The 25,577-nt window shown below is 42.5% G+C and overlaps 1 protein-coding gene across 2 annotated transcripts in view; it reads left to right on the top strand.

The window, feature by feature from the left end:
* LOC123755361 (zinc-regulated GTPase metalloprotein activator 1) overlaps window positions 1-25,119 on the top strand; it is a 92,509-nt gene extending 67,390 nt beyond the window's left edge. For both annotated transcript variants that reach the window (XM_069327828.1, XM_045737913.2), the window contains exons 6-13: window positions 15,247-15,284; window positions 16,472-16,518; window positions 18,882-18,968; window positions 19,504-19,548; window positions 22,618-22,729; window positions 22,953-23,087; window positions 24,060-24,186; window positions 24,696-25,119. In XM_069327828.1, the coding sequence (XP_069183929.1) occupies window positions 15,247-15,284; window positions 16,472-16,518; window positions 18,882-18,968; window positions 19,504-19,548; window positions 22,618-22,729; window positions 22,953-23,087; window positions 24,060-24,186; window positions 24,696-24,769 (665 nt within the window). In that variant the 3' untranslated portion in view covers window positions 24,770-25,119. The remainder of the gene's footprint in view (window positions 1-15,246; window positions 15,285-16,471; window positions 16,519-18,881; window positions 18,969-19,503; window positions 19,549-22,617; window positions 22,730-22,952; window positions 23,088-24,059; window positions 24,187-24,695) is intronic.
* The last annotated feature ends 458 nt before the right edge of the window (window positions 25,120-25,577 follow it).

Below are 25,577 nucleotides of genomic sequence, written 5' to 3'. Positions count from 1 at the left end.
GTAAATGAATATGAGACAATGATTGACGAAACACAAAGACAAGAAGGAATACTTAAGTTAGATCATGTCTGGTTTGACTAGGTAAGTTAGGATACATCAGTTTGGGAATGTAAGATTAAGTTAGGTAAAGCAAGTTAGGTTACGTTAGGATAGGTAAGATAAGTTATATAAGTTAGGTAAGGTAAGGTAACATAGGTAAAGTTAGGTTATGCAGGTTAAGTTAAGTTAGGTAATGTAGGTAAGTTAGGTAAGATAGGTAAAGTTAGGAAAGGTAGGTAAGGTAAGGTAAGGTAACATAGGTAAAGTTAGGTAAGATAGGTAAAGTTAGGTAAGATAGGTAAGATAGGTAAGATAGGTAAGATTGGTTAAGCAGGTTAAGTTAGGAAAGGTAGGTAAGGTAACATAGGTAAAGTTAGGTAAGATAGGTTAAGCAGGTTAAGTTAGGAAAGGTAGGTAAGGTAAGGTAACATAGGTAAAGTTAGGTTAGGTTAGGTTAGGTAAGATAGGTAAGGTAGGTAAGGTAACATAGGTAAAGTTAGGTTATGCAGGTTAAGTTAGGTAAGATAGGTAAAGTCAGTAAGATAGGTAAGGTATGTTAAGTAAGATAGGTAAGGTTAGGTAAGATAGGTAAAGTCAGTAAGATAGGTAAGGTATGGTAAGGTAATATAGGTAAAGTTAGGTAAGATAGGTTAAGCAGGTTAAGTTAGGTAAGATAGGTAAAGTTAGGTAAGATAGGTAAGGTAAGGTAAGTTAAGTTAGGATAGTTCAGAGAACAGTTTTAGGGTAACGTGACTGCGAAAATATATTTTAACAAGTGCAGGCTTGGTATGAAAAGCTGAACTAGTTACATTTTGGAGAGAAAATTTTATGACTGAAGATGTCTTAAAGAATAACATGATGGAAGAAGGAGAGTTTCTTTGATGAATGAAGGTGTCTTAGAGAACAACATTGATGAACGAAGATGTCTTAGAAAGCTTCTCTGATGAACGAAAGGTTACTTAGAGAATAACTTTTGTTAGCTCTTTGAATAACTTTGATGACTTTGAGAATAACTTTGATAGCTCTGGGAATAACTTTTATGATTTTGAGAACATCTTTGATGTCTTGGAGAACAACATTGATGTTTAGAGAACAACTTTGATGGCCAAGATTAACTTTAGATGTCTCTGAGAATAACTTTATAACATAGAAATTAACTTTAGATGTCTCTGAAAATATCTTTGATGACTTCGAGAATAACATTTGATGTCTCTGAGAATAACTTTTATGTCTTACATAATAACTTTAGATGTCTCTGAAAATAACTTTGATGAAAGCAGATGTCTTAGATTAACTTTTGATGACTTTGAAAACAAGTTTGTTGAACAAAGATGTTTTGAAAGTTTCTCTGACGAACGAAGGTGACTCTGAGAATAGCTTTGGGTAGCTCTGAGAATAACTTTTGTTGTCTTAGAATAACTTTTGATTGTTCTGAGAATAACTTTAGATATCTCTGAGAATAAGTTTGATGAACGAAGATATCTTACAGAGCAAATTTTATGTTTCGAAGAATAACTTTTTGATGACTCTGGGAATGACTTTGCTGTCTTAGAGAATAACTTTGAGGGCTTAGAGATTGTCTTTGATGAATGGAAGTGAGTTAGAGAATAACATAACATGACTGCGAATAACTTTTGATAACTCTTAGAATAACTTTGATGTCTTAGAGAATAACTTTAGATGACTTTGAGAATGTCTTTGGATAACTCTGAGATTAACTTTGATGTCTTTGAAACAACTTTGATGAATTGGAGAATGTCTTTGAGAACATGAGTAGTATTTTGTTAGCTCAGAGAATAACTTTTTGATGACAGAATAACTTTGATGTCTTAGAGAATAACTTTAGATGACTTTGAGAATGTCTTTGGATAACTCTGAGATTAACTTTGATGTCTTTGAAACAACTTTGATGAATTGGAGAATGTCTTTGAGAACATGAGTAGTATTTTGTTAGCTCAGAGAATAACTTTTTGATGACAGAATAACTTTTATGCCTCTGAGATTAACTTTAATGAACGAAGATGTCTTAGAAAGTTCTCTGATGAATGAAAGGCTACTTGGAGAATAGCATTTGATAACTGAGATTAACTTTTTGATGACTCTGAGAATAAGTTTGAGGATGCGAGTAAATTTTTGAGTGTTTGAGAACGTCTTTTTGTTATCTCGAAGAGTAACTTTGGTGTTACGGAGAGCACCTTTGACTATTTTTCTTACTTAACGACATATAATTTTAGTTACGAAAGTGTTGAAAAAGTTACATTTGACTATTTTTAGTGCTCCACAAAGTATAAATGGAAGTTAAGAACGACGATGATAGATATCTTTGACAATATTTTCTTACTTGACGAAAACATAATGGCTGTTACGAAATGATGAATATGACTTTTTCTGTTGATTGATGGATAATTTTAGTTATGAAATGACAATGAAACATGAAGAAGTAACTATTTTTAGTTGACCGATGAATACTTTTAGTTGAGCAAAAGCCAAAACATGATGAACATGACTTTTTCTGATGATTGGCAGATAATTTTAGTTATGAAATGACAATGAAACATGATGAACACGGTTATTTTCTGATGAATGGGGAATATGTTTAGTTAAGAAATGATGAAAGTTATTATTTTTAGTTGATTGACGATGGATAAAAGCTAGTTATGAACAGTTTTGGAAAGTTTCCTTTGACAATTTTTCTTGATGAAACATAGCGCCTGTTAAGAAAGTGCTGAAAAAGTTTCCTTTGACAATTTTTAGCTAAGAGAAAGGTTGTTTTAGTTAAGAACAGTGTTGAATGAGGCTATTTCTGACTATTTTTAGTTGACTGGATAATAGGTTTAGTTGAGAAATGACGAAAGTGACTATGTTTTAGTTTGATTGGCGAAAAATTTTTTTAGTTAAGGAACGTTAAATAACATGTAAGGGGAAAACCCAGAGAACATATGGGGAACATGGCAAAGAACACATGTAAGAAAAGTTGATGAATACAGTGAACATGCTGGGAATATGAACTTACAGAGAACATGAAAACATGATAAGGAGAATAGGGATTACAAAGAATGAACAATGGACTTGTAAAGAACATGGAGAATATGACAAAGAATGTAGAAAACATGTAAGTGAAGGTGAAAAAACGAAGTGATCTTGTGAGGAACATGAACTTGTAGAGGAACATGAATATTGCAAAAGAACACAAAATATGGAAGTTAGCATGAATATTGAGTATAAAAGTTGTAAAGAGAACATGTGATGAACATGAAAACATAGAAAATATGACTAGAATTTGTAGAGAAAGTAATGAGACTAAGAGAAAGATTACAGAAAAAATGGAGATACTTGTGAAAATATGAACTGAATGGGACTGTGAACATTTGAAGAACATGGAGTGAACACAGAAAACATGGACAAAATGTGAAGAACACAGCTGAATATAGAGAAAATATGCAAATACAGTATGATTATTGAAGGTTTTGATACGTTGGGGATTGATATGTTGGGGATGAGAAGGGTAAAGTAATTACTCAGATAAACAGATAGGCTGGAGAGGGACTTGATCGAATATATTTATGTCTGATGATCTAAGGCTGAGGAAATGGAGCTTTGCTAATGTCCAGATTAATTTTACTACGTTAGAAAATAAGGTGATCTTAAATCTCAGGTGATTTAGTTGGAAAATAAAGAACTTGCACAAATGAACTAAGCTGGGGCACAAGAGTTGAAACTTGATAACTGAACTGGTTTTTATTTACTATGTCTGAAAATGTAGTTGGGTGATTTGGACTGAGAGTAATGAATTTACAGGAGTGAACTTGGACAGAGGACAAGAGCTAGAGTTTTATAATTGTTTTCATCATATTTACTATGTCTGAAATACAGAGGGTAAAAATTTCAGGGAAATTGATGGGTTATTTACAAAGATACGAAAGAGAATTAAGGCGGGGACGAGAGCTGGAGCTCGATAACTGACTTGATTTTATTTACGGTGTCTGAAATACAGAGGGTAAAAATTTAAGGGAAATTGATGGTTTATTTACAAAGACTTGAGGGTGGAAGAGGGTGGGGGACGAGAGCTGGAGCTCAGTAACTGACTTGATCTTATTTACTAACTTTGAAGTATGTCTGCTTTTAATTTTAGGGAAATTGATGGGTTATTTACAAAGATACGAAAGAGAATTAAGGCAGGGACGAGAGCTGGAGCTCGATAACTGACTTGATTTTATTTACGGTGTCTGAAATACAGAGGGTAGAAATTTCAGGGGAATTGATCTGTTACTAACGAAGATACGAGAGAGAGCTAAGGCGGAGGACAAGAGCTGGAGCTTGGTAACTAATTACTGTATTGAACTACATTTGAAATATGATTATTTTTAAATTTTAGAGGGATTGGAATGATAGTATTCTTTATACGACAGGGGACTAAGGTGGGGAACGTGAGCTAGAACTTGCTTGCTTACTAACATGATTTATTTGTGTAAAACTGACTTGCTTAATGAAAAGGAGCAAACATACTGACTTGCTTAATGAAAAGGAGCAAACATACGATGTTGGAAAATAGTTGAACTGAATGAAACGAGAGAGAGAGAGAGAGGAGGGACGGTTGAGATATTATGAGAAGATAACATAAGATAAGAGGTCTGGCTGTCCGGGCGTAAAGTAAACACAGGTGAGGCGACAGATTGCGAGGTAAGGGGGGAGGGAGGGGGGTGTGATGTACGAAACCCTGAAAACAATGACTTACACAGGTGATTTTCTAAATTTATATGAATAACTAAGGCTTACATAGACGATTTTGTAAGTTGAAAACATGTAAAATATGTCCGTAGAGTTCTCCTGGAAGCCCTAAAGAGCTACATACGTTATTTGAATTTCTCCCATAAGGCTTTAACAAACTTCTAAGTCTCGGAAATTATTTTTCTCATAAGAAATCCTTACTTCTAAAATCTGCGACTGACAAAATTTACCTGAAACCCTTGGGGCCCACAGGGGATTTTCTAAATTTACCTGAAACCCTTGGGGCGCAAAGGGGATATTTGACCTGAAAAAAAAATGGGGACCTGTGGCGCTTACACCCCACAGGGGTCCTCTGGCAAAAAAAAAAAAATGGGGACCTGTGGCGCTTACACCCCACAGGGGTCCTCTGGCAAAAAAAAAAATGGGGACCTGTGGCGCTTACACCCCACAGGGGTCCTCTGGCAAAAAAAAAAAAATGGGGACCTGTGGCGCTTACACCCCACAGGGGTCCTCTGGCAAAAAAAAAAATGGGGACCTGTGGCGCTTACACCCTACTACTGGGGGGGCCTGCAGCAGCCTCTGTGGGGGCCCTGCAGCAGTCTTTGTGGGGGGGGGCCTGCAGCAGTCTTTGTGGGGGGGGCCTGCAGCAGCCTCTGTTGGGGGGGGCCCTGCAGCAGCCTCTGTGGGAGCCCTGCAGCAGCATCTGTGGGGGGCCCCCTGAAGCAGCCTCTGTGGGGGGGGCCTGCAGCAGCCTCTGTGGGGGCCCTGCAGCAGTCTCTGTGGTGGGGGGGGCCTGCAGCAAACTCTGTGGGGCCCCTACAGCAGCCTCTGTGGGGGCCTTGCAGCAGCCTCTGTGGGGGCCTTGCAGCAGCCTCTGCGGGAGCCCTGCAGCAGCCTCTTTGGGGGCTCTGCAGCAGTCTCTATGGGGGCCCTGCAGCAGTCTCTGTGGGGGGGCCCTGCAGCAGTCTCTGTGGGGGCCCTGCAGCATCTGTGGGGGCCCTGCAGCAGCATCTGTGGGGGGCCCTGCAGCAGTCTCTGCGGGAGCCCTGCAGCAGTCTCTGTGGGGGGCCCTGCAGCAGTCTCTGTGAGGGCCCTGCAGCAGCCTCTGTGGGGGCCCTGCAGCAGTCTCTGTGAGGGCCCTGCAGTAGCCTCTGTGGGGGCCCTGCGGCAGCCTCTGTGGGGACAGTGTGAAGCCCTGCAGCAACCTCTGTGGGGACAGTGTGGGGCCCTGCAGCAGCCTCTGTGGGGACCCTGCGGCAACCTCTGTGGGGGCAGTGTGGGGCCCCTGCAGCAACCTCTGTGGGGGCAGTGTGGGGCCCCTGCGGCAAGCTCTGTGGGGACAGTGTGGGCCCCTGCAGCAACCTCTGTGGGGGCAGTGTGGGGCCCCTGCGGCAACCTCTGTGGGGACCCTGCGGCAACCTCTGTGGGGACAGTGTGGGGCCCTGCAGCAAACCTCTGTGGGGGCAGTGTGGGGCCCCTGCGGCAACCTCTGTGGGGGCAGTGTGGGGCCCCTGCGGCAACCTCTGTGGGGGCAGTGTGGGGCCCTGCAGCAAACCTCTGTGGGGGCAGTGTGGGGCCCCTGCGGCAACCTCTGTGGGGACCCTGCGGCAACCTCTGTGGGGACAGTGTGGGGCCCTGCAGCAAACCTCTGTGGGGGCAGTGTGGGGCCCCTGCGGCAAGCTCTGTGGGGACAGTGTGAGGCCCTGCAGCAAACCTCTGTGGGGGCAGTGTGGGGCCCCTGCGGCAAGCTCTGTGGGGGCAGTGTGGGGCCCCTGCGGCAACCTCTGTGGGGACAGTGTGGGGCCCTGCAGCAAACCTCTGTGGGGGCAGTGTGGGGCCCCTGCGGCAAGCTCTGTGGGGACAGTGTGGGGCCCCTGCAGCAACCTCTGTGGGGACCCTGCGGCAACCTCTGTGGGGGCAGTGTGGGCTCCTGCAGCAACCTCTGTGGGGACAGTGTGGGGCCCTGCAGCAACCTCTGTGGGGGCAGTGTGGGGCCCCTGCAGCAACCTCTGTGGGGGCAGTGTGGGCCCCTGCAGCAACCTCTGTGGGGGCAGTGTGGGCCCCTGCAGCAACCTCTGTGGGGACAGTGTGGGGCCCTGCAGCAACCTCTGTGGGGGCAGTGTGGGGCCCTGCAGCAGCCTCTGTGGGGACAGTGTGGGGCCCTGCAGCAGCCTCTGTGGGGGCAGTGTGGGGGCCCTGCAGCAACCTCTGTGGGGGCAGTGTGGGGCCCTGCAGCAACCTCTGTGGGGGCAGTGTGGGCCCCTGCAGCAGCCTCTGTGGGGACAGTGTGGGGCCCTGCAGCAGCCTCTGTGGGGGCCCTGCAGCAGCCTCTGTGGGGGCAGTGTGGGGGCCCTGCAGCAACCTCTGTGGGGGCAGTGTGGGGCCCTGCAGCAACCTCTGTGGGGGCAGTGTGGGCCCCTCCAGCAGCCTCTGTGGGAGCAGTGTGGGGGCCTTGCAGCAACCTCTGTGGGGACAGTGTGGGGGCCCTGCAGCAACCTCTGTGGGGGCAGTGTGGGGCCCTGCAGCAACCTCTGTGGGGACAGTGTGGGGCTCCTGCAGCAACCTCTGTGGGGACAGTGTGGGGCCCTGCAGCAACCTCTGTGGGGACAGTGTGGGGCCCTGCAGCAACCTCTGGGGGGGCGGTGGGGGCCCCTGCAACAATCTCTGTGGGAACGATATCCTATCTTTAGATTCAATACTTTGTGCACGCATACGATAGTGGTGAATGAGGTGTGTGTATAATAACCTTGTTGTTTTCACCTAGTTGTGCTAGCGGGGGTTGAGCTTTGGTTGTTTGGTCCCGCCTCTCATCTGTCAATCAACAGGTGTACAGATTCCTGAGCCTACTGGGCTCTATCATATCTACATTTGAAACTGTGTATGGAGTCACCCTCCACCACATCACTGCCTAATGCATTCCATCTGTTAACTACCCTGACACTGAAAAAGTTCTTTCTAACGTCCCTGTGGCTCATTTGGGTACTCAGCTTCCACCTGTGTCCCCTTGTTCGTGTACCACCTTGTCCAACTTGTGCGTGCGTGCTTCCGTATGTGTGTTTGAAGGTACGTGTGCGTGCGTCAGTGTGCGCGTATGCGTGTGCGTCAGTGAGCGCGTGTATCTCGTCCTCTCTCTCACACACCAGCATATTTATCGTCCAATTAGAATAGTCTCACCGAGCAGAAAAACAGATTACGGCAAGACTCGAATTCAGTGAGGCGGTAAAATCGGAAATCGTTAAGGTTAAAAAAAAGAGGAAGAAGAAGGACGAACAAGTGTCCGCAGATCACACACTGGTGCAACAGTACGCCTCCTTCCCACCTCATCCTTTACCCCAAAAAATAAATCTCAAAAGAAATGAGCAAGGCGCTTTGAACCCGCACCTTAAAAGAAAAGAAAAAAAGAAGGCAGAGAATTCCCACCAATCTAGTGCCGCGTCTCCCTCCAATAATCTGTCCGCGCGTTTATTGGGGTGGAACAACCCTCTTAATTTGAAAATCCCGCCATTCATTTGAATTTCGCGCCCTTCCCCGTAATTTGATTTGAATTTTGCCGCACTTGTGCCCTGTTTGGTTGGCTATGAGGATCGGGATTTTTTTTCTTTTCGGAAGTTTCATTTGTGTTCCAAGACGGTTTTGATACAGTTCACCAGTTTGATTGTAGATAACACAATGTGTTTATGTTGCTATTGGGGGTGGGGGGTGTATAGGTAGTTGTATGTCATTTTGATATATCTTGTGGTGAAGGCAAGCATCGGGCTCTGGCAGCTCTTGGAGTCTCCGCCCTCGCTCGTCTCTTGCAGGCGGAGGAGGAGGAGTTCGAGAGTGGGGAGACGGGTGGGGGAGGAGGAGAGTCGGGGAGGGGAAGGAAGGTGTGGGTGAATCCGACCGTCATTGTGGCGAGAAAATGTGACACTTTTTAATTATGCCCTCAGGTTAGAGAATTAACTAGGCATTAAACGATCCCCTTATTAAATATGCAGCAACCCCGCTGTTTGGAATCCAACCTAGGTCTTCCTGCTGTCCAACTCCGTTGAAACCGACGTGTTATGCTAGACATTGTCTGAGAACATTCTGGATTATTTCTGAAGATATCGGTTGTTCTTGAGGGTGAAGGTGTTGGATAGTTAGCCTGAGTAGGGGGTGGAGGAGGGCTCTTCGGGCGGCCTCAGCCAATATTGGCAAAGGAGAGCGAGAGGGGAAATTAGCAGCGGAAAAAAGACGAGCCAAGCGATTGTGTCTGGCGGCGGCAGATTGCTGGGTGTGGGTGTCTCTTGTGTCTGTTGGCCGCCGATGGCAAGACGACCTTCCCCACTCCCTCCATGTTGATTACAATACCAAGACGACCTTCCCCACTCCCTCCATGTTGATTACAATACCAAGACCACCTCCCCCACTCCCTCCATGTTGATTACAATACCAAGACCACCTCCCCCACTCCCTCCATGTTGATTACAATACCAAGACCACCTCCCCCACTCCCTGCATGCTGATTACAATACCAAGACGACCTCTCCCCTATGTTAACCCCGATACCAAGACTATTTCCCAAATGTTAATCCTGATACCAAGACCTCTTCCCCTCCCTCCCTCGTGATAACCTTCATATATTGGTGGCGTCAGTTAGGAAAACACCGCCTCCCCCCCCCCCCCCACACACCGTGTTGGTAAATATTAACACAAACACCCTTGGCCTCGACGACTAAATTAACAAACAGCCCCCCCCCCCCGGTGCCCTTATGTCTGGAGGTGTATGTGTGAAGTAATGCAGAAACAGCGGCGCAGCGTTGATATAAGACTACAAAAGGTCTGCTGGAGCAAGACGCTCCTGTCTTGCACGTTGGTGGGCGCTGCTCTAAGCATTGATACACTGTACTCTGCGGCGCCTTCCCTAACCTATATGATGGTTTGCTGCTCACGTGACTGATTAAGAAGAGAAGGATAAGACCATGCGAATAGACGCCAGGGGCCAGATTCACGAAAGCAGTTACGCAAGCACTTACGAACATGTACATCTTTCCTCGATCTTTGACGGCTTTGGTTACATTTATTAAACAGTTTACAAGCATGAAAATTTCCCAATCAACTGTTGTTATTGTTATAAACAGCCTCCTGGTGCTTCGGAGCTCATTAACTGTTTAATAATTGTAAACAAAGCCGCCAAAGATTGAGAAAAGATGTACAGGTTCGTAAGTGTTTTCGTGAATCTGGCCCCTGAAGGCTTATTGGTCCATACGAGGCAGAACCTATTTATATCCACCCAAGCCCATTCATATGGCTAACCTACGCAAAATTGATGATGTGCAGAATAACTCGGTTAATAATTAAAAAGATAGGAACAAGGGATACAAATTGTGGAAGTTTAATTTCAGAACACACCTGGGTAAATACTGGTTTAGAAACAGGTTTGTTGATTTATGGAAGAAGTTACCAGGTAACACAATAAGGCTTGAAATCGCTGAGGTGTTTCAAGCGTAGGTTAGACCTATGGATGGGTGTGGGTGGATATAAGCAGGTGCTGCCTCGTGTTGACCAATAATCCTTCTGTAGATTCTTTTAATCTTGTAGCTTCTATATCTTATAGAAACCTATAAGTAGCTTCTATACCTTATAGAAACCTATAAGTAGCTTCTATATCTTATAGAACCCTATAAGTGGCTTCTATATTTTATATCACTTTGTTGTTTTATCACGCTTTATGTACTCATTGACCTCACGAGTACAAAGAGTCCACGTCAACGCACATAGTTGATATTTAGAGCCACTCTTACAGCCAACGTTCTCTTGGAGGCAGCCTGTCCTCTCCCGTTACCACAACGGGCAGAAAATGGTGTACTAAAACTCCTGAACCTTTCCTAACCTTACCGATCAGCCCACGCATAGAAAACGTGAATGTTTGTGAGCCGCCATGATTTAAAGTACATCATATTTTGACCGTTGGGGGGAGTTTGACGACAAAATGCGAGGTATTTGTTACAGAGAACAGGTTGGTGAAGGACACTCTCGGACACAGGAGCTTCATAATGTGGGTATTACACCATTCAATTACACGACAATATTTAAGGTGATAATTTCATCAAGGTTAATCGCTAATTATTCACCGACCTCGCTGGGGTAATTTTCACGGTGGTGTGGGCGGCTAGACGGCAGCGCTCAAGGGGCACTTGGCGGTGTTTTGAGTGATGACGAGATGCCTTGTTGTTATGGAATGTTTTTTAAGTCTGACGTAGCTGGAGAGAATGTTTTTCAAGTCTGACGTAGTTGGAGGGAATGTTTTTAAGTCTGACGTAGTTGGAGAGAATGTTTTTTAAGTCTGACGTAGCTGGAGAGAATGTTTTTTTAAGTCTGACGTAGTTGGAGAGAATGTTTTTTGAGTCTGACGTAGTTGGAGAGAATGTTTTTTAAGTCTGACGTAACTGGAAAGAATGTTTTTTAAGTCTGACGTAGCTGGAAAGAATGACTTTTTTAAGTCTGTCGTAGCTGGAGAGAATGTTTTTTAAGTCTGACGTAGCTGGAAAGAATGCTTTTTTAAGTCTGACGTAGCTGGAAAGAATGCTTTTTAAGTCTGACGTAGCTGGAAAGAACGTTTTTTAACGTCTGACGTAGTTGGAGATAATGTTTTTTAAGTCTGACGTAGTTGGAGGGAATGTTTTTTTTAAGTCCGACGTAGTTGGAGAGAATGTTTTTTAAATCCGATGTAGTTGGAGAGAATGATTTTTAAGTCTGACGTAGCTAGAGAATTTTTTTTTAAGTCTGACGTAGCTGGAAAGAATGTTTTTTAACTCTGACGTAGCTGGAAAGAATGTTTTTAAGTCTGACGTAGCTGGAAAGAATGTTTTTTAACGTCTGACGTAGTTGGAGATAATGTTTTTTAACGTCTGACGTATTTGGAAAGAATGTTTTTTTAAGTCTGACGTAGCTGGAGAGAATGTTTTTTAAGTCTGACGTAGTTGGAAAGAATGTTTTTAAGTCTGACGTAGCTGGAAAGAATGTTTTTAAGGCTGACGTAGTGTGGGGGGGGGGGGAATACTTTATATCAATGTAATGGTTTGGAAGTGATAGTGAGAATGGTACTGCGTACGGGGGTGTGGGAGGGCAGTCGATGTTCAACCTGTCCTCTAACAAAGAACTTCGCTTTTCGCTCGTATGATTTACTAAGGCTAAAAATCCCCGTACTGGAAAATAAAATCGGCTCGCGAAAGTGACGTACTGTCCCGTTTTCTGTTTTGGGTCCTCTGCCTTAGTCTGTTAGGTTAGGACACTAAATTGACCGGTTTCTTGACGTTTTGACACCTTAGGAGGACGGGCTGGTCTGTGAGCGCGTGTATCTATGGAAGCTGTGTGTTCAACCACTCCGTAAACATTGCAACTGTGGTGCCTAACCACAGTTGCAATGTTTCCGTCCAGAAACGTAACAAATGCAACTATTTTACCTAACCAAAAACGTAAAAGAAAAAGCAACCGTTTGGCGACGAGTAGCGTAAAAAAAAAATGCTGTTGTTTTGCCAAACCAGAAACGGAAAAAATACAACCGTTGTGCCTAACCAGAAATGTATGAACCCAATCAACCCACCTAACTTACCGAGACCGACGCAGAAAATGTCAGTATTACTTAGCTTTGATTTAAACTAATACGTCATTTTTAATGGATTGATGGACGTATTAGCAGAGCGGGTGGATTGAGTCGAGGTAATAATCAGAACACCCTGAGCCAAATGGCTATACAGCACTCACAAGGTATACGAGGATAAGGATTTGGGAGAGGACGGAGGAAAGGAATGGAGGCAAGGCATAGAGGAAAGGAATGGAGGCAAGGCATAGAAGAAAGGAATGGAGGCAAGGCATAGAAGAAAGGAATGGAGGCAAGGCATTGAGGAAAGGAATGGAGGCAAGGCATAGAGGAAAGGAATAGAGGCAAGGCATAGAGGAAAGGAATAGAGGCAAGGCATAGAGGCAAGGCATAGAGGAAAGGAATAGAGGCAAGGCATTGAGGAAAGGAATGGAGGCAAGGTATAGAGGAAAGGAATGGAGGCAAGGCATAGAGGAAAGGAATGGAGGCAAGGCATAGAGGAAAGGAATGGAGGCAAGGCATAGAAGAAAGGAATGGAGGCAAGGCATTGAGGAAAGGAATGGAGGCAAGGCATAGAGGAAAGGAATGGAGGCAAGGCATAGAAGAAAGGAATAGAGACAAGGCATTTGAGGAAAGGAATAGAGGCAAGGCATAGAGCAAAGGAATGTACGAAAGAAATGGAGGCATGAAATTATTAATTTACGGTAAAGAGGACAGGTGAAAGAATTCTAGTCATCAGTATAGTGTAGTGGGCGCCGGGCATGGCGGTATAGTGGTTGGATTGTTGTTATAGATTCAGCTACTCAGAATGTGCTGTTATCTCAGAGGTTGGAGGAGTACAGGAAACTGCCCAGAAATTGACCAGTGGTTAACCAAGTGAATGAGGCTTCCGACATCATATTTTGTCATTGAGACAGCTTGTTGATGGGCCTAGGAGAAAGGTTATACAGTCTTGTTGTAGTCATGGCATTTAAGTATTCTTGAGAAAGTCTTTTTATTATGAAATGATGAGTATATATATATATGACATCTTTGTGTAGGAGACCGGGACGGCACTTGATCCCCGGAACATCCACAAGGTAGGTAGGTAGGTAGGTAGAGTAATGTTGTGATGTTTCAATATATAATCATTTCTATCTTGTAAACTTTATTTTATAGTGAATTCTTTCCCTTGATATTATGATAATTACCGAAAACTAATATAACCTTTTACCATCAAAGTATATAATCTAAGTGACCGTTGTGATACGACCCTTTGTATATCTTGATAATAATAATAATAATAATATTTATCATTATTTATATTATTATTACAGCCTAGGTGAATATTTCTTCCCAAATGTCATCCTTCTTTGTGACGTCATCAAAATGGTGTATAATAATATCTAGTAAACTTCTTGACCAATTTCATTCTTTAAAAACACGGTTGTTGTAAAGACACCGTGTTTTAAAGAATTAAATTTATCAAGAAGTTTACTAGATATTATTATACGTCAGTTATTATACGCCATTTTGATGACGTCAAAATAATATAAATTATTATTATTATTATTATTATTATGATGATGATGATGATGATGATGATGATGATGATGAAGATATACAAAGGATCATATTACAGCGGTCAAGTAGTATTCTTATATTTTACAAAGGCATTAATTACGCATAGTGGTTCGGGCATGACTTAAAATATCGAGTGACATTAATTTTAAATTACCGGGGTAATAATGCTATAAATTGACATTAACTCGACACTTCAATACCCCTCATAAATTTCCTAAACTAAATAGGTCTCGAAATATGGTTTTTTAAACCATGCTCTAAGACTAAATGGGAATAAACCAAAATAGAGATACAGAAATAGTCAAAAGCAATAATTTTAGGGTCGGTCAAAACAAAGGAACTAGTACAGTGTTAATTTACTAATTGTATGTGGGGAATTTCTTGATATTATAAATGTATATTATTGTATTAATAATATGAGGCTACATATCTTTACCAAATACAATACAGATTTAACAAGTGTACAATACTAAACAAAATATATCTTTCAAAGTCCACCTTGTTTTAAAAGATTATAATAATGACATATCTTCACATACACAGATATATACACGTATCAGATTTTCCCGCAGCTCTTTGGGAATGTGGTGCATTTATACATTGTTACTGTAAAGCTTCGCTTGAGTGTGTTAGGACAACAACTGAACAGTGTAGAAGAGACGAGTGGGAAGGTTAGGTTAGATCTGAATCTTAGGTGATGCTGAGCATTTCTTCTAGTGTGGGTGATTGGTGACAATATTAGGCTTATCTTGAGGTTATCTTGAGATAATTTCGGGGCTTTAGTGTTCCCGCGGCCCGGTCCTCGACCAGGCCTCCACCCCCAGGAAGCAGCCCGTGACAGCTGACTAACACCCAGGTATCTATTTTACTGCTAGGTAACAGGGGCATAGGGTGAAAGAAACTCTGCCCATTGTTCCTCGCCGGCGCCTGGGATCGAACCCGGGACCACAGGATCACAAGTCCAGCGTGCTGTCCGCTCGGCCGACCGGCTCCCAGGCTGCTTAGACACTTGTATATAGAGTGAAACTGATAGTTTAATGGTCACGGACGTTCAGTATTTTGTCACATTTGTTCTTGAAATATATTTTTATAACTTGTAGGCTAATTTTTGTCTACATTAGACGTATGTTAGGAGGGCTAACGTAAGGGTAGACACGACTATATTACATTAACTTTATAATTGAACCATAAAATTAATTATCAAAAGAAGGCATCACGCCGAGAAGACTGTAGCTTGAGCCATAAAGATTTTTTCAAGTGTTGTGAAACACCGCATATATTATGTATATTGTTGTGTGCGCGGAGTATCGTAGTCCAAGGCTCCTTGCTCATCCTCTCCTCTCCCACAGGGATCGTCACGGTGCTCGACGCCAAATATGCCATGAAGGTAAGCTGCTGGTTAGTCATTCTTTCTTCAGCATTTTGAATGAATGCTGAAGGTAGTCATGATGGTGGTCATGTATACAGCATTTTGAATGAATGCTGAAGGTAGTCATGTATAGTCGTGTAGTGGTCTTGTATAGCAGTGGCAGCTCTCTCAGGGGTTTTGATGACGATAGGTATTTCCTGCAATCAGCAAACTTAAGAGAAAACTGCCAGTTTACAATCCACTCCACCGCCTCTGTTGACTAATGAGAATGAAAGCCCATACCCGCCAAACACACACCGAAACTACGACGTTGGTACAACGTTCAAACAAGTTTTAACACCTAACTAGTTATAACAACCAATATACCAAGTTGTAACAACGTTCTAATACGCCATAAACACGTTACGCCAAGATGTAACAACTTTATTACAAGTTGTAACAAGCGGAAAATAGAGACAGTTTAGGTTTGTGTTTCCAGGGTATTACCTAATCGTCTGGACACGGTAACCCCCCCCCCCAATCATTGCACCATGTAAACTATGACATGTGGTGTTTGTTCTTTATTCTGTGTGTGTCTGCCTCTGAAGATGCTAAGTTATACACTAGCAAAATGCATCAGGTCATTAAAAATTTTAATTTGTAAACTTCAAGTGAAGCAGAGCCTAAAAAATACAAGCGACATACACAATTATTATCCTTAAGGTCCCGGTAGAACAGTCGGGATAGTCTCTACTCACGATCGGGAAATCTGGTTCGAATCCCAAGCGGGACAGAAATGATTGGGCGCGTTTCCTATGACCTAATATCTCTGTTTACCAAGTAGTAAATAGGTTCCCAGAATTTAGTCAGCCAGTTAGTTGTAAGGTTGCTTCCTGGAGAGGGTCAGTAATTCGACCTTGGGTAGAAGAGGGGGGGGGGGGCACGTTAGGCAGTACGTATTATAACGTACGTACCCCCCCCCCCCCCCTATACATACGTTAAAGTGCGTACAGGGGGAACACGTTAGACAAATATCGAGGGGGGGGGGGTCCTAGATATTTGCCTAACGTACACTGGCTTAATGTTCCCCGACAAAATGAGTTATTTTTTAATTTAGTTATTATTATCCTGCTCCTCCTTGTACGCCTTCTCTTCCTTCTCCCTAATTTCCCTCGTGTAATGGACATTGAGCTGCATTACTTCTATTACATTTGTATATTTTTCAGAACATCAGCGAGAAGAAATCAGAAGGCGTCATCAATGAAGCTGTGAGGTCTGTATGTGTTTGTTAGTTAACACACATGTAGGTGCCTACCTAAATGTTTGCACTTATAGGCAAGGAGAATTAGGTCTGATCCTTGTTTCTACAGTTGCATAAATAAAAACTTCATAAACGGTTGCATATTACACGGAAATTATATATATACATGAATTCTTACATTTTTGTACAGCCACTAGTACGCATAGCGTTTCGGGCAAGTCCTTAATCCTATATTCCCCGGAATACGACCCGTCAAATCGTTTAACAACCAGGTACCCATTTTACTGTTGGGTGAACAGAGGCAACAGTTAAGGATTGACGCCCAATAAATCCTCCCCGGCCAGGAAACGAACCCAGGACAAAGAGTAAGGGAAACGCCAGGTGTAGTCTTACCACTACGCCACGGGACTGACTGAAAATTAGGTAAGCGAAAATCACAATAACAGTTCAACAAGTAGACATCATTATGTACTATACAATTTCCAAATATTTTTATTCTCTTCTTCAGTGTATGTAGGTTCCAATCGCAGCCTTGTGTCTTATAGCTGATAATTTTACTTTTACTGTTAATGTTATAAAATTTATGTCCAAAATGTTTTTCAGTTCAATTTTGAATTCTTGAATCGGTTTTGTTTAGTTCGTATGCCTCAAAAACTTGGCATTTCAATTCTATATTTGTAAGAAAATAAGTATTTATTTTATGTAGCAGCCCGTCCTCTAAACAAAGACCCAAAGTCCATTCCAGGCACCCGCCAAACCCCCTGTTTATGAATGAAAAACGTTTACACATGCAACCCGTCCTGGACTCAAGTCCATTACATCCAGCGGTCGATCCCAAAGACGCATTCATAAATTTTAAAATGCTGTTCATTCAACACAGGAATTTTCTCAAATATAAATTATTATTATTTTATGTTACCATGGTGTGCATATTTAGGCATAGGTTAAGTTAGGTTAGGTGTTTAGGTTCTGTTGGTGATTATTTGTATTTGTAGTACGTGGGTGAAGCATTTACAGCGTTGTGGTTCGAACAAAATTCGTCAGTGAAGCACTTGTTCCAGAAGTGTTCGAACGAAATCAATTGTGAGTCGTGTGTAATCCGTTTGTCATTCATAAACAGGGCGTTTGGCGAGTGCATGGAATCACTTTTGGGTTTTTGTTTGGAGGACGGGCTGAATGATGCAGCCAGTTTTCCAAAGGCCCAAAGTCCATTCCATGTACCCGCCAAACCCCCTGTTTATGAATGAAAAAGGTTTACAACTGATGACGCAGCCCGTCCTCCAAACAAGCACCCAAAAGTGATTTCATGCCCCTTCAAACCCCCTGTTTATGAATGAAAAACGGTTTCAGCTTATCTTCCAAACAGAGACCCAAAAGTAATTCCATGCACCCGCCAAACCCCCTGTTTATGAATGAAAAGCGGTTTACACACGACTCACAACTGCTGACGTTCGAACATATCCGGAACAAGTGCTTCACTGCCGAATTTTGTTCGAACCACAACGCTGTAAATGCTTCGCCCACGTACTACAAATACAAATAATTGCCAACAGAACCTAAACACCTGACCTAACCTAACCTATGCCTATTTATACACAATATGCTAACATATTATAATATTAATTTATACTTGAGAAAATTCCCGTTTTGAATGAACAGCATGTTAAAATTTATGAATGCGTCTGTGGGGTTGACCGCTGAATGTAATGGACTTGAGTCGAGGATGGGTTGACACCTAACCTAACCTATGCCTAGATATACACAATATACTATAATATTCATTTATATTTGAGAAAATTCCCGTTTTGAATGAACAGCATGTTAAAATTTATGAATGCGTCTGCGGGGTCGACCGCTGGATGTAATGGACTTGAGTCGAGGACGGGTTGCATCATTGTAGATGCCATCAATAAACGAGGCCAAGTTGCTCCGAGCGTCCACCACACAATTCACATCTCAATTGTTTGGGAAGCCTGAAGCAACTATCTGAGGGACTGTGGCTTGCTTATGTTAATGAAACACCTTCTGGAGGAAATTATCGAAAATAACGTAGACACGTAACTAAGTAATGTTCTTAACACTGCCACAAAACTATTTATAACGTGTGTTTTTAAATCAGTTATTAAGAACATGATACAGTGGGTAATTAGTTGTTAATCATAATATTTTGAATATGCATTATGTTAACATTGTCATGTACAATAGTTACATTTCTGACCTCGAGGTAACATTGCCATTTACAATAGTTACCTTCTTGAGGTTCAGGCTACTCCTGCCACTGTCACCACGCGGATGTCTCCGGAACACATAGCCGCCCTTCCCTCCTTGCCTTGCCTCAGTTTACAGGTTCGATAACCAGGTCTTCCCCTCCACAGACAAGTGGCTCTGGCCGACCTGCTTATCATCAACAAGACGGATCTGGTCGACGGTGGAGAACTCCAGGGCGTCACAGACCTTGTCAGGTGAGATCTACAGGAAGGGAAGGGGGATTATTAGGGGAGCTGAGGGAGTGGGGAAGATGGTTACTTGCTGGAGAAGGGTAGCAGGGGTGCTGACGAAGGGGGAAGTGTGCAGCAGAGGAGCTGATTTGCGGGGAAGGGGGGAAAAGGAAGTGGTTAGCAAGGGAACTCAGCAGCCCGTTCACATGATTTGCCATTGCGTTGAAAAATCCAACCTACTAACCTATCACTTCGATGCACAGTGGACGTAAAACATCTACGAAGTGAAAGGTTTGGACGTTCCTGGTTCGGTTAGGTCGAGTTTTTTAGGTAATGGCATATCAAGAGATTTGGCTGCTCAGTTCCTTGCTACCCACTCCCTCCTTCCCCCTCTCCTCCCCCCCCCCCGCTCCCCTTCTCTTCCCTTACCTAGCAGAGGAGAGTTTAGGAGGGGGGGGGGGGAAGTATGTAGCAATCTCCTAGGTACTTATCCCATCTTCACCTGCTGCTGACTGTATTGTACCTGGTGCTAAGACTTGCCCTTTTGTTGTGCCTGCAGGACGATCAACAGCTCGGCGGAGGTGGTGCTGACACAGAGGTGCAGGTACGAGCCCGGCCGGTCACTCCCTCTTCTAGTGTGGTATCTACTGCCTATTTTCGCTTGCTTTCCTCCAATCTGTTTTAAATGTACCAAGACAAAATATAATATCAAACAATGTATGTAAATTAAGTTTAGATTCGGGAAAGACCGGTTTGGAAACAGTTGGTGACTAAAGAAACAAACTAATAGGTTATAGGGATAGCTGGATTGTTTCATCTGTAGGATAATTAATATAGTGGTTGCCTATGGGACAGTAGGCTTTTGTATTCTTTATTCTTAATGAAAACTAATTTATCAAAGATTTCGATTTTTGACAGCTAATTGGGGAGGGGTCATTAATTATTTCTCTTAGCCAACAATCAGTGATAGTATCTACAACACATGAAATTATAAATTATTAGAACCTTTATACAGAATAAAAAACATATGCACTCCAGCAACATGTCACTACTTAACTTTATATTAAAGGACGGAATAAAACGGGTTCACCATGTTTGTTTTCGTGCATGATATCCGTATGTTTATAGGCCTACTGCTCCAGTAAATCCACTGCCCCTTTAGCTACGTACTGGTGGCTAGAGGCCCATCTGTCCACTGTAATCTCTTCCAAGTTATAGTCGTGATATTTAGTATGTTGATAATTTTCTGTATCTGATATCTAGTGAATTTCATGTGTCATTATTTTCATTTGGGAGATGTAGTAAAAGTGCATTTAAAGATAATGTAATATCTATTTTGTAACATATTCAGTGTTGGATGATGCTGTAATTGTAAGTAGTAGTTTGTCAATGAATCTCATTTTAAATTTTGATTCAATTGCTTTTAATTTAAAATACTTTACTGAAATCTTAATTCATATTTGTACTGATTTCCTTCATCTCCATCTTGTGTAACTCACAAGGTCTATACTGTGTGAGGTTGGAAGCGTTTGACACAGATGGTCAGCCACTATTGTAAACATTGCTGGCTGACACCTTCACTCTATCCTTGCCCTCTGTTCCTCAAGATGCACCAAGCCAAAACTCTTGCATGCAACTATGAGTGTTGCAGAAGGTGAAAGGTAGTACAGTGTTGCAGAAGGTGAAGGGTAGTGCAGTGTTGCAGAAGGTGAAAGGTAGTGCAGTGTTGCAGAAGGTGAAAGGTAGTGCAGTGTTGCAGAAGGTGAAGGGTAGTGCAGTGTTGCAGCTGGTGAAAGGTAGTGCAGTGTTGCAGCTGGTGAAAGGTAGTGCAGTGTTGCAGCTGGTGAAAGGTAGTGCAGTGTTGCAGCTGGTGAAAGGTAGTGCAGTGTTGCAGCTGGTGAAAGGTAGTGCAGTGTTGCAGCTGGTGAAAGGTAGTGCAGTGTTGCAGCTGGTGAAAGGTAGTGCAGTGTTGCAGCTGGTGAAAGGTAGTGCAGTGTTGCAGCTGGTGAAAGGTAGTGCAGTGTTGCAGCTGGTGAAAGGTAGTGCAGTGTTGCAGCTGGTGAAAGGTAGCACAGGGTTGCAGCTGGTGAAAGTGCCACTTGCCTTGCATTTCATTGATCCCTTCAGTTCCTGGACATTAGGGGAGGTAACTGCCCTCACGCGTGACATGGATGATGACCACTGTCTTCCCCACTACAATCATATTTACATACATAAGAAAGTCTGCCATAAAGGGTCGTGTCACAATTTTAGAGACATGAAAAGGGTGGCAGAGAGGGTCTTTTGGAATGAAGAATGAAGGATTGGGGAGCATATAAGGGATACAAAGGGGGGGGGGGGCTTTTGAAGCGGAAAGTATTAGTCTAGGGGAGGGCACCACTATTTGTAAGGATTTTTCTTGGCTTATATTATGTCTAGCCCCACGAGTGCCAGCAACAGTGATTTATCCCTGAACTTTGGTGTGTGTGTGTGTATAATTACCTAAGTGTAGTTACAGGATGAGAGCTACGCTCGTGGTGTCCCGTCTTCCCAACACTCGTGTGTGTGTGTGTGTGTGTGTGTGTGTGTGTGTGTGTGTGTGTGTGTGTGTGTGTGTGTGTGTGTGTGTGTGTGTGTGTGCGCGCGCGTGTGTGCGCGTGTGTGCGCGTGTGTGTGTGTGTGTGTGTGTGTGTGTGTGTGTGTGTGTGTGTGTGTGTGTGTGTGTGTGTGTGTGTGTGTGTGTGTGTGTGTGTGTGTGTATTCACCTAGTTGTTCTTGCGGGGGTTGAGCTCTGCTCTTTTGGCCTGCCTCTCAACTGTCAATCAATCAACTGTAACTAACTTAACTACTAACTAATTTGTTTATTTTTTTCACACACACACACACACACCCAGGAAGCAGCTCCATAACAGCTGTCTAACTCCCAGGTACCTATTTACTGCTAGGTAACAGGGGCATCAGGGGGTGAAAGAAACTTTGCCCATTTGTTTCTGCCTGGTCCGGGAATTGAACCTGGGCCACAGAGTTACGTGTCCTGCACGCTGTTCGCTCAGCTACCAGACCCCCATGTGTGTATCTACTGCACCATTCTAGTGCTCCATATAACTACACTGGGGAACTGGGGGGAGGGGGACCCCGCTGCACATGGGTCTGTTGCATCTCTCAACATATCCCTCCACTCACTCTCCAACATTCTTTCCATCCCCATGTCTCTTTCCTTCTTCCCCCTACCCTCTCTCAATATTCCCCCCATCTCACCCTCTTCCCTCACCTCTCTTCAATCATCTCCTATCTCCCCCCCCCCTCCTTTTCTCACAGAAAAATATAAAGAAATCTGGGGATGTGGCCTGCCAGTTTTGTGGGTAGAGTCATTATTAGGTTCAACCCCCAACAAGTATTGTCCATCCCGTACCCAAGACCATTCACTCTGCAAACTTGGGGTGGAGCTAGCACCAAGTATCTGGCCCCAACATTGGATAAACACAGACATTCTCTCATACTTACTGACAAGTACAGTACTGTACTGCCGAGTGCAGGAAATATACGCAGATCATTTTTATCTTTATCAATTGTTTCATATACATTATTGTGACATTCTCCGTATGTCAAAGTTCTTTTACTACGCCCAAGCCTCTGGCTGTATCTTTATACTAGACTGTGTTTTCTCTATCAACTATCATCAAGTTTCTTTCAGAATCGATTTAGACAAAATCCTGGACCTCCATGCATATGATAAATTTGATAACGAGTCTTACAATCGAACTCTTCATTCGCGTTTTGTTGATGGCACTCCACATCTAGACCAGGTGTGTTGACTGTCTCACTATAGTACTGCCATAAGCTCCTTTAGGAGATTCTAGAATCTCCTTTGTTACTCTAAAAAGTGTAAATATTTATATTATTTTCTTAAAGCTCATCCAACCCGAGTCACCGCTTGTGAAAGGTAGTATTTTAAAATGCATTTTAAAATGTTATAAATATTAATTATTATGTTTTATAATATGGCTTCTTACTTGTATGAGTGTGCAGCGGGTACGGACGGTGACTCTCGAGGCTGAGGGAAGCATGACTCAGTCTGCCCTGGACAGCCTGGTGGAGGTCCTCTTGTGGGAGCGCTCCCTCACCAACTCCGCGGGACAACATGTTAATATATACAGAATGAAGGTAAGAGGTCTGGGAATGTAAAAATATGCAAGAAAAACAAGAATGAGGAATACTGTAATTAATAAATATATACAAGAAAAAATCATAAAATTGTGTAATCTAATGTGATCTTTGTGTGGAACCATGGAATACATGTCTATTATCAAGTATTTAATTTTTCGGAAGAAAATAAATCAGCTGGAAACTTTAAAATTTGCAAAAATACTTTCACTCAGCTGTCTTAAATGAATGAGAGGTTAAATGTAATTAAAACAGAGGGAAGTTCACAATGTCAAGAGACATCTCTAGAAAATTTTATATTAATATAGAAAATGTTATATCTGATTTTAAATAGCATAGCAAAATGAATCTGAACATGTCACATTATTAAATCTAAATTTTGACCTGTTATTATATTGAGAAACTGATTAGAGCTAACACTGTCACATGCAGCCACAGCCAACACCGACACATGCAGCCACAGCCAACACCGACACATGCAGCCACAGCCAACACCGACACATGCAGCCACAGCCAACACCGACACATGCAGCCACAGCCAACACCGACACATGCAGCCACGGCCAACACCGACACATGCAGCCACAGCCAACACCGACACATGCAGCCACAGTCAACTCCAACACATGCTGCCATTGCCAACACCGACACATGCAGCCACAGCCAACACCGACACATGCAGTCACAGCCAACACCGACACATGCAGCCACAGCCAACACCGACACATGCAGCCACAGCCAACACCAACACATGCAGCCACAGCCAACACCAACACATGCAGCCACAGCCAACACCGACACATGCAGCCACAGCCAACACCGACACATGCTGCCACAGCCAACACCAACACATGCTGCCACAGCCATCACCGACTCATGCAGCCACAGCTAACACTGATGCAGCTAAAAATAACATTATGAATATCATGTCAAATAAGAAAGTACTGTAGTAATAAGACAATACAATTGCAGGGTATAATGTCTGTGGTTGGAGAGAGTCGGCGTGTCATGCTACAATCGGTGCAAGAGCTGTACGAGGCCGAACCTATTGATCAGTGGCAGGAAGAGATTCCAAGATCCTGTAAACTTGTTCTCATAGGTGAGAAACCCATTATTCAGTTTTGCTATAAGATCATTGTAACATCAGTCTTCTAAGAATGAGGTTTGCATCTGATAATGTATAGTATAAAAATTAACATAATTGTAATACTATTAGTCAAAAGTTGATGCCTTGCAATGGTCATGTTCTAATTCAGCTAATTAGTTGTTAGCATTTTGTTGAATAATCATTCGACTCGCTAATTACAATTACCTTAATGTATTGCATATGTATTAACATACAATACAGTATTTCAATATCTTTAAAATTAAATTTTATTACTAAGAGCATAATGATGAAAAATATAATATGAAATATATTTTCCTCTACTTTTAAACTTTTCCTCTACTAATTAATAAATCTCAAAATGTGTTTGAACAGTAATTTTTTTTTCATTATTACTGGATAAGCCTTTATGGATCATAAGCTTTTTTGATATTCAGTAATCAAGTACAATGCTTTTTACCAAATATATGTGGGATCTATCTTAACACTCCAGTTTATCTTAGGGGAAAACCTGGAAGAAGAGTGTTTATCAGACTTCCTGGGATCTCTTGTGGCAACATCATCTGTGCTGCCCTGAAGACTCGCTTCCGAGGGATGACCATACTTTCCAGACGACACACATCTGAGGGAAGACTGTGCACACCAGACATCACACGTCTGAGGGTAGACTGTGCTCACCAGACGACACACATCTGAGGGACTGTGCTCTCCAAAAAAAGACACATGACTTCTTTCCAGAAGATGTATCTCAATGTGAACATTTTGTATAATATTAGAACTTTAGATGTTTATTATTCAATTAATATTGTGAATACTCTAAAATCTTATTTTTTTTTTTTGTGCTTTAACTTTGTGTTGTCATATTTCCACAAATTTGAAAACAAATGTGTGTATGGTTAAATTATTAATAAAACTAGCATTTTACAATTAGTTTCATGTCAATTATCAAAATAGAATCAATTTTTAATAGCAAAAATTCACAATTTGTAAGAATCTTTTTAAAAACTACTATTATTTAGTAATTTAAGTACTAGTGGAAGGTGAACTGTATCCTGAGTAGCACACACATACAGAAATAATAATAATAATCGAGGGCCCCACCAGTGATAGCAAGCATAGGATGTCAATAACATAACTTGAACAACCATACTTACCTAAAGATGATTTTGATAGAACAACTATCATAGCATTGCCTGGGGCCAATCAGCTATGGTGAGTGTCTGTGCTCTGTACTTCTCTCCTATTTCAAGGCAGGAAGAATATCTGAAATAAAAGGTATACAGCAATACTGTAATTCATGCATAGACATAATAACACCAAAATTAATGAGCTTGTCACATGACACTATGTTCTGGAATGGGGACAAAAGAAATATCTTGCAATAT

Source organism: Procambarus clarkii, chromosome 20 (assembly GCF_040958095.1).
Source record: "Procambarus clarkii isolate CNS0578487 chromosome 20, FALCON_Pclarkii_2.0, whole genome shotgun sequence".
In the NCBI taxonomy this organism is placed as follows: Eukaryota; Metazoa; Arthropoda; class Malacostraca; order Decapoda; family Cambaridae; genus Procambarus; species Procambarus clarkii.
This window is presented reverse-complemented; position numbering and strand designations above follow the sequence as displayed.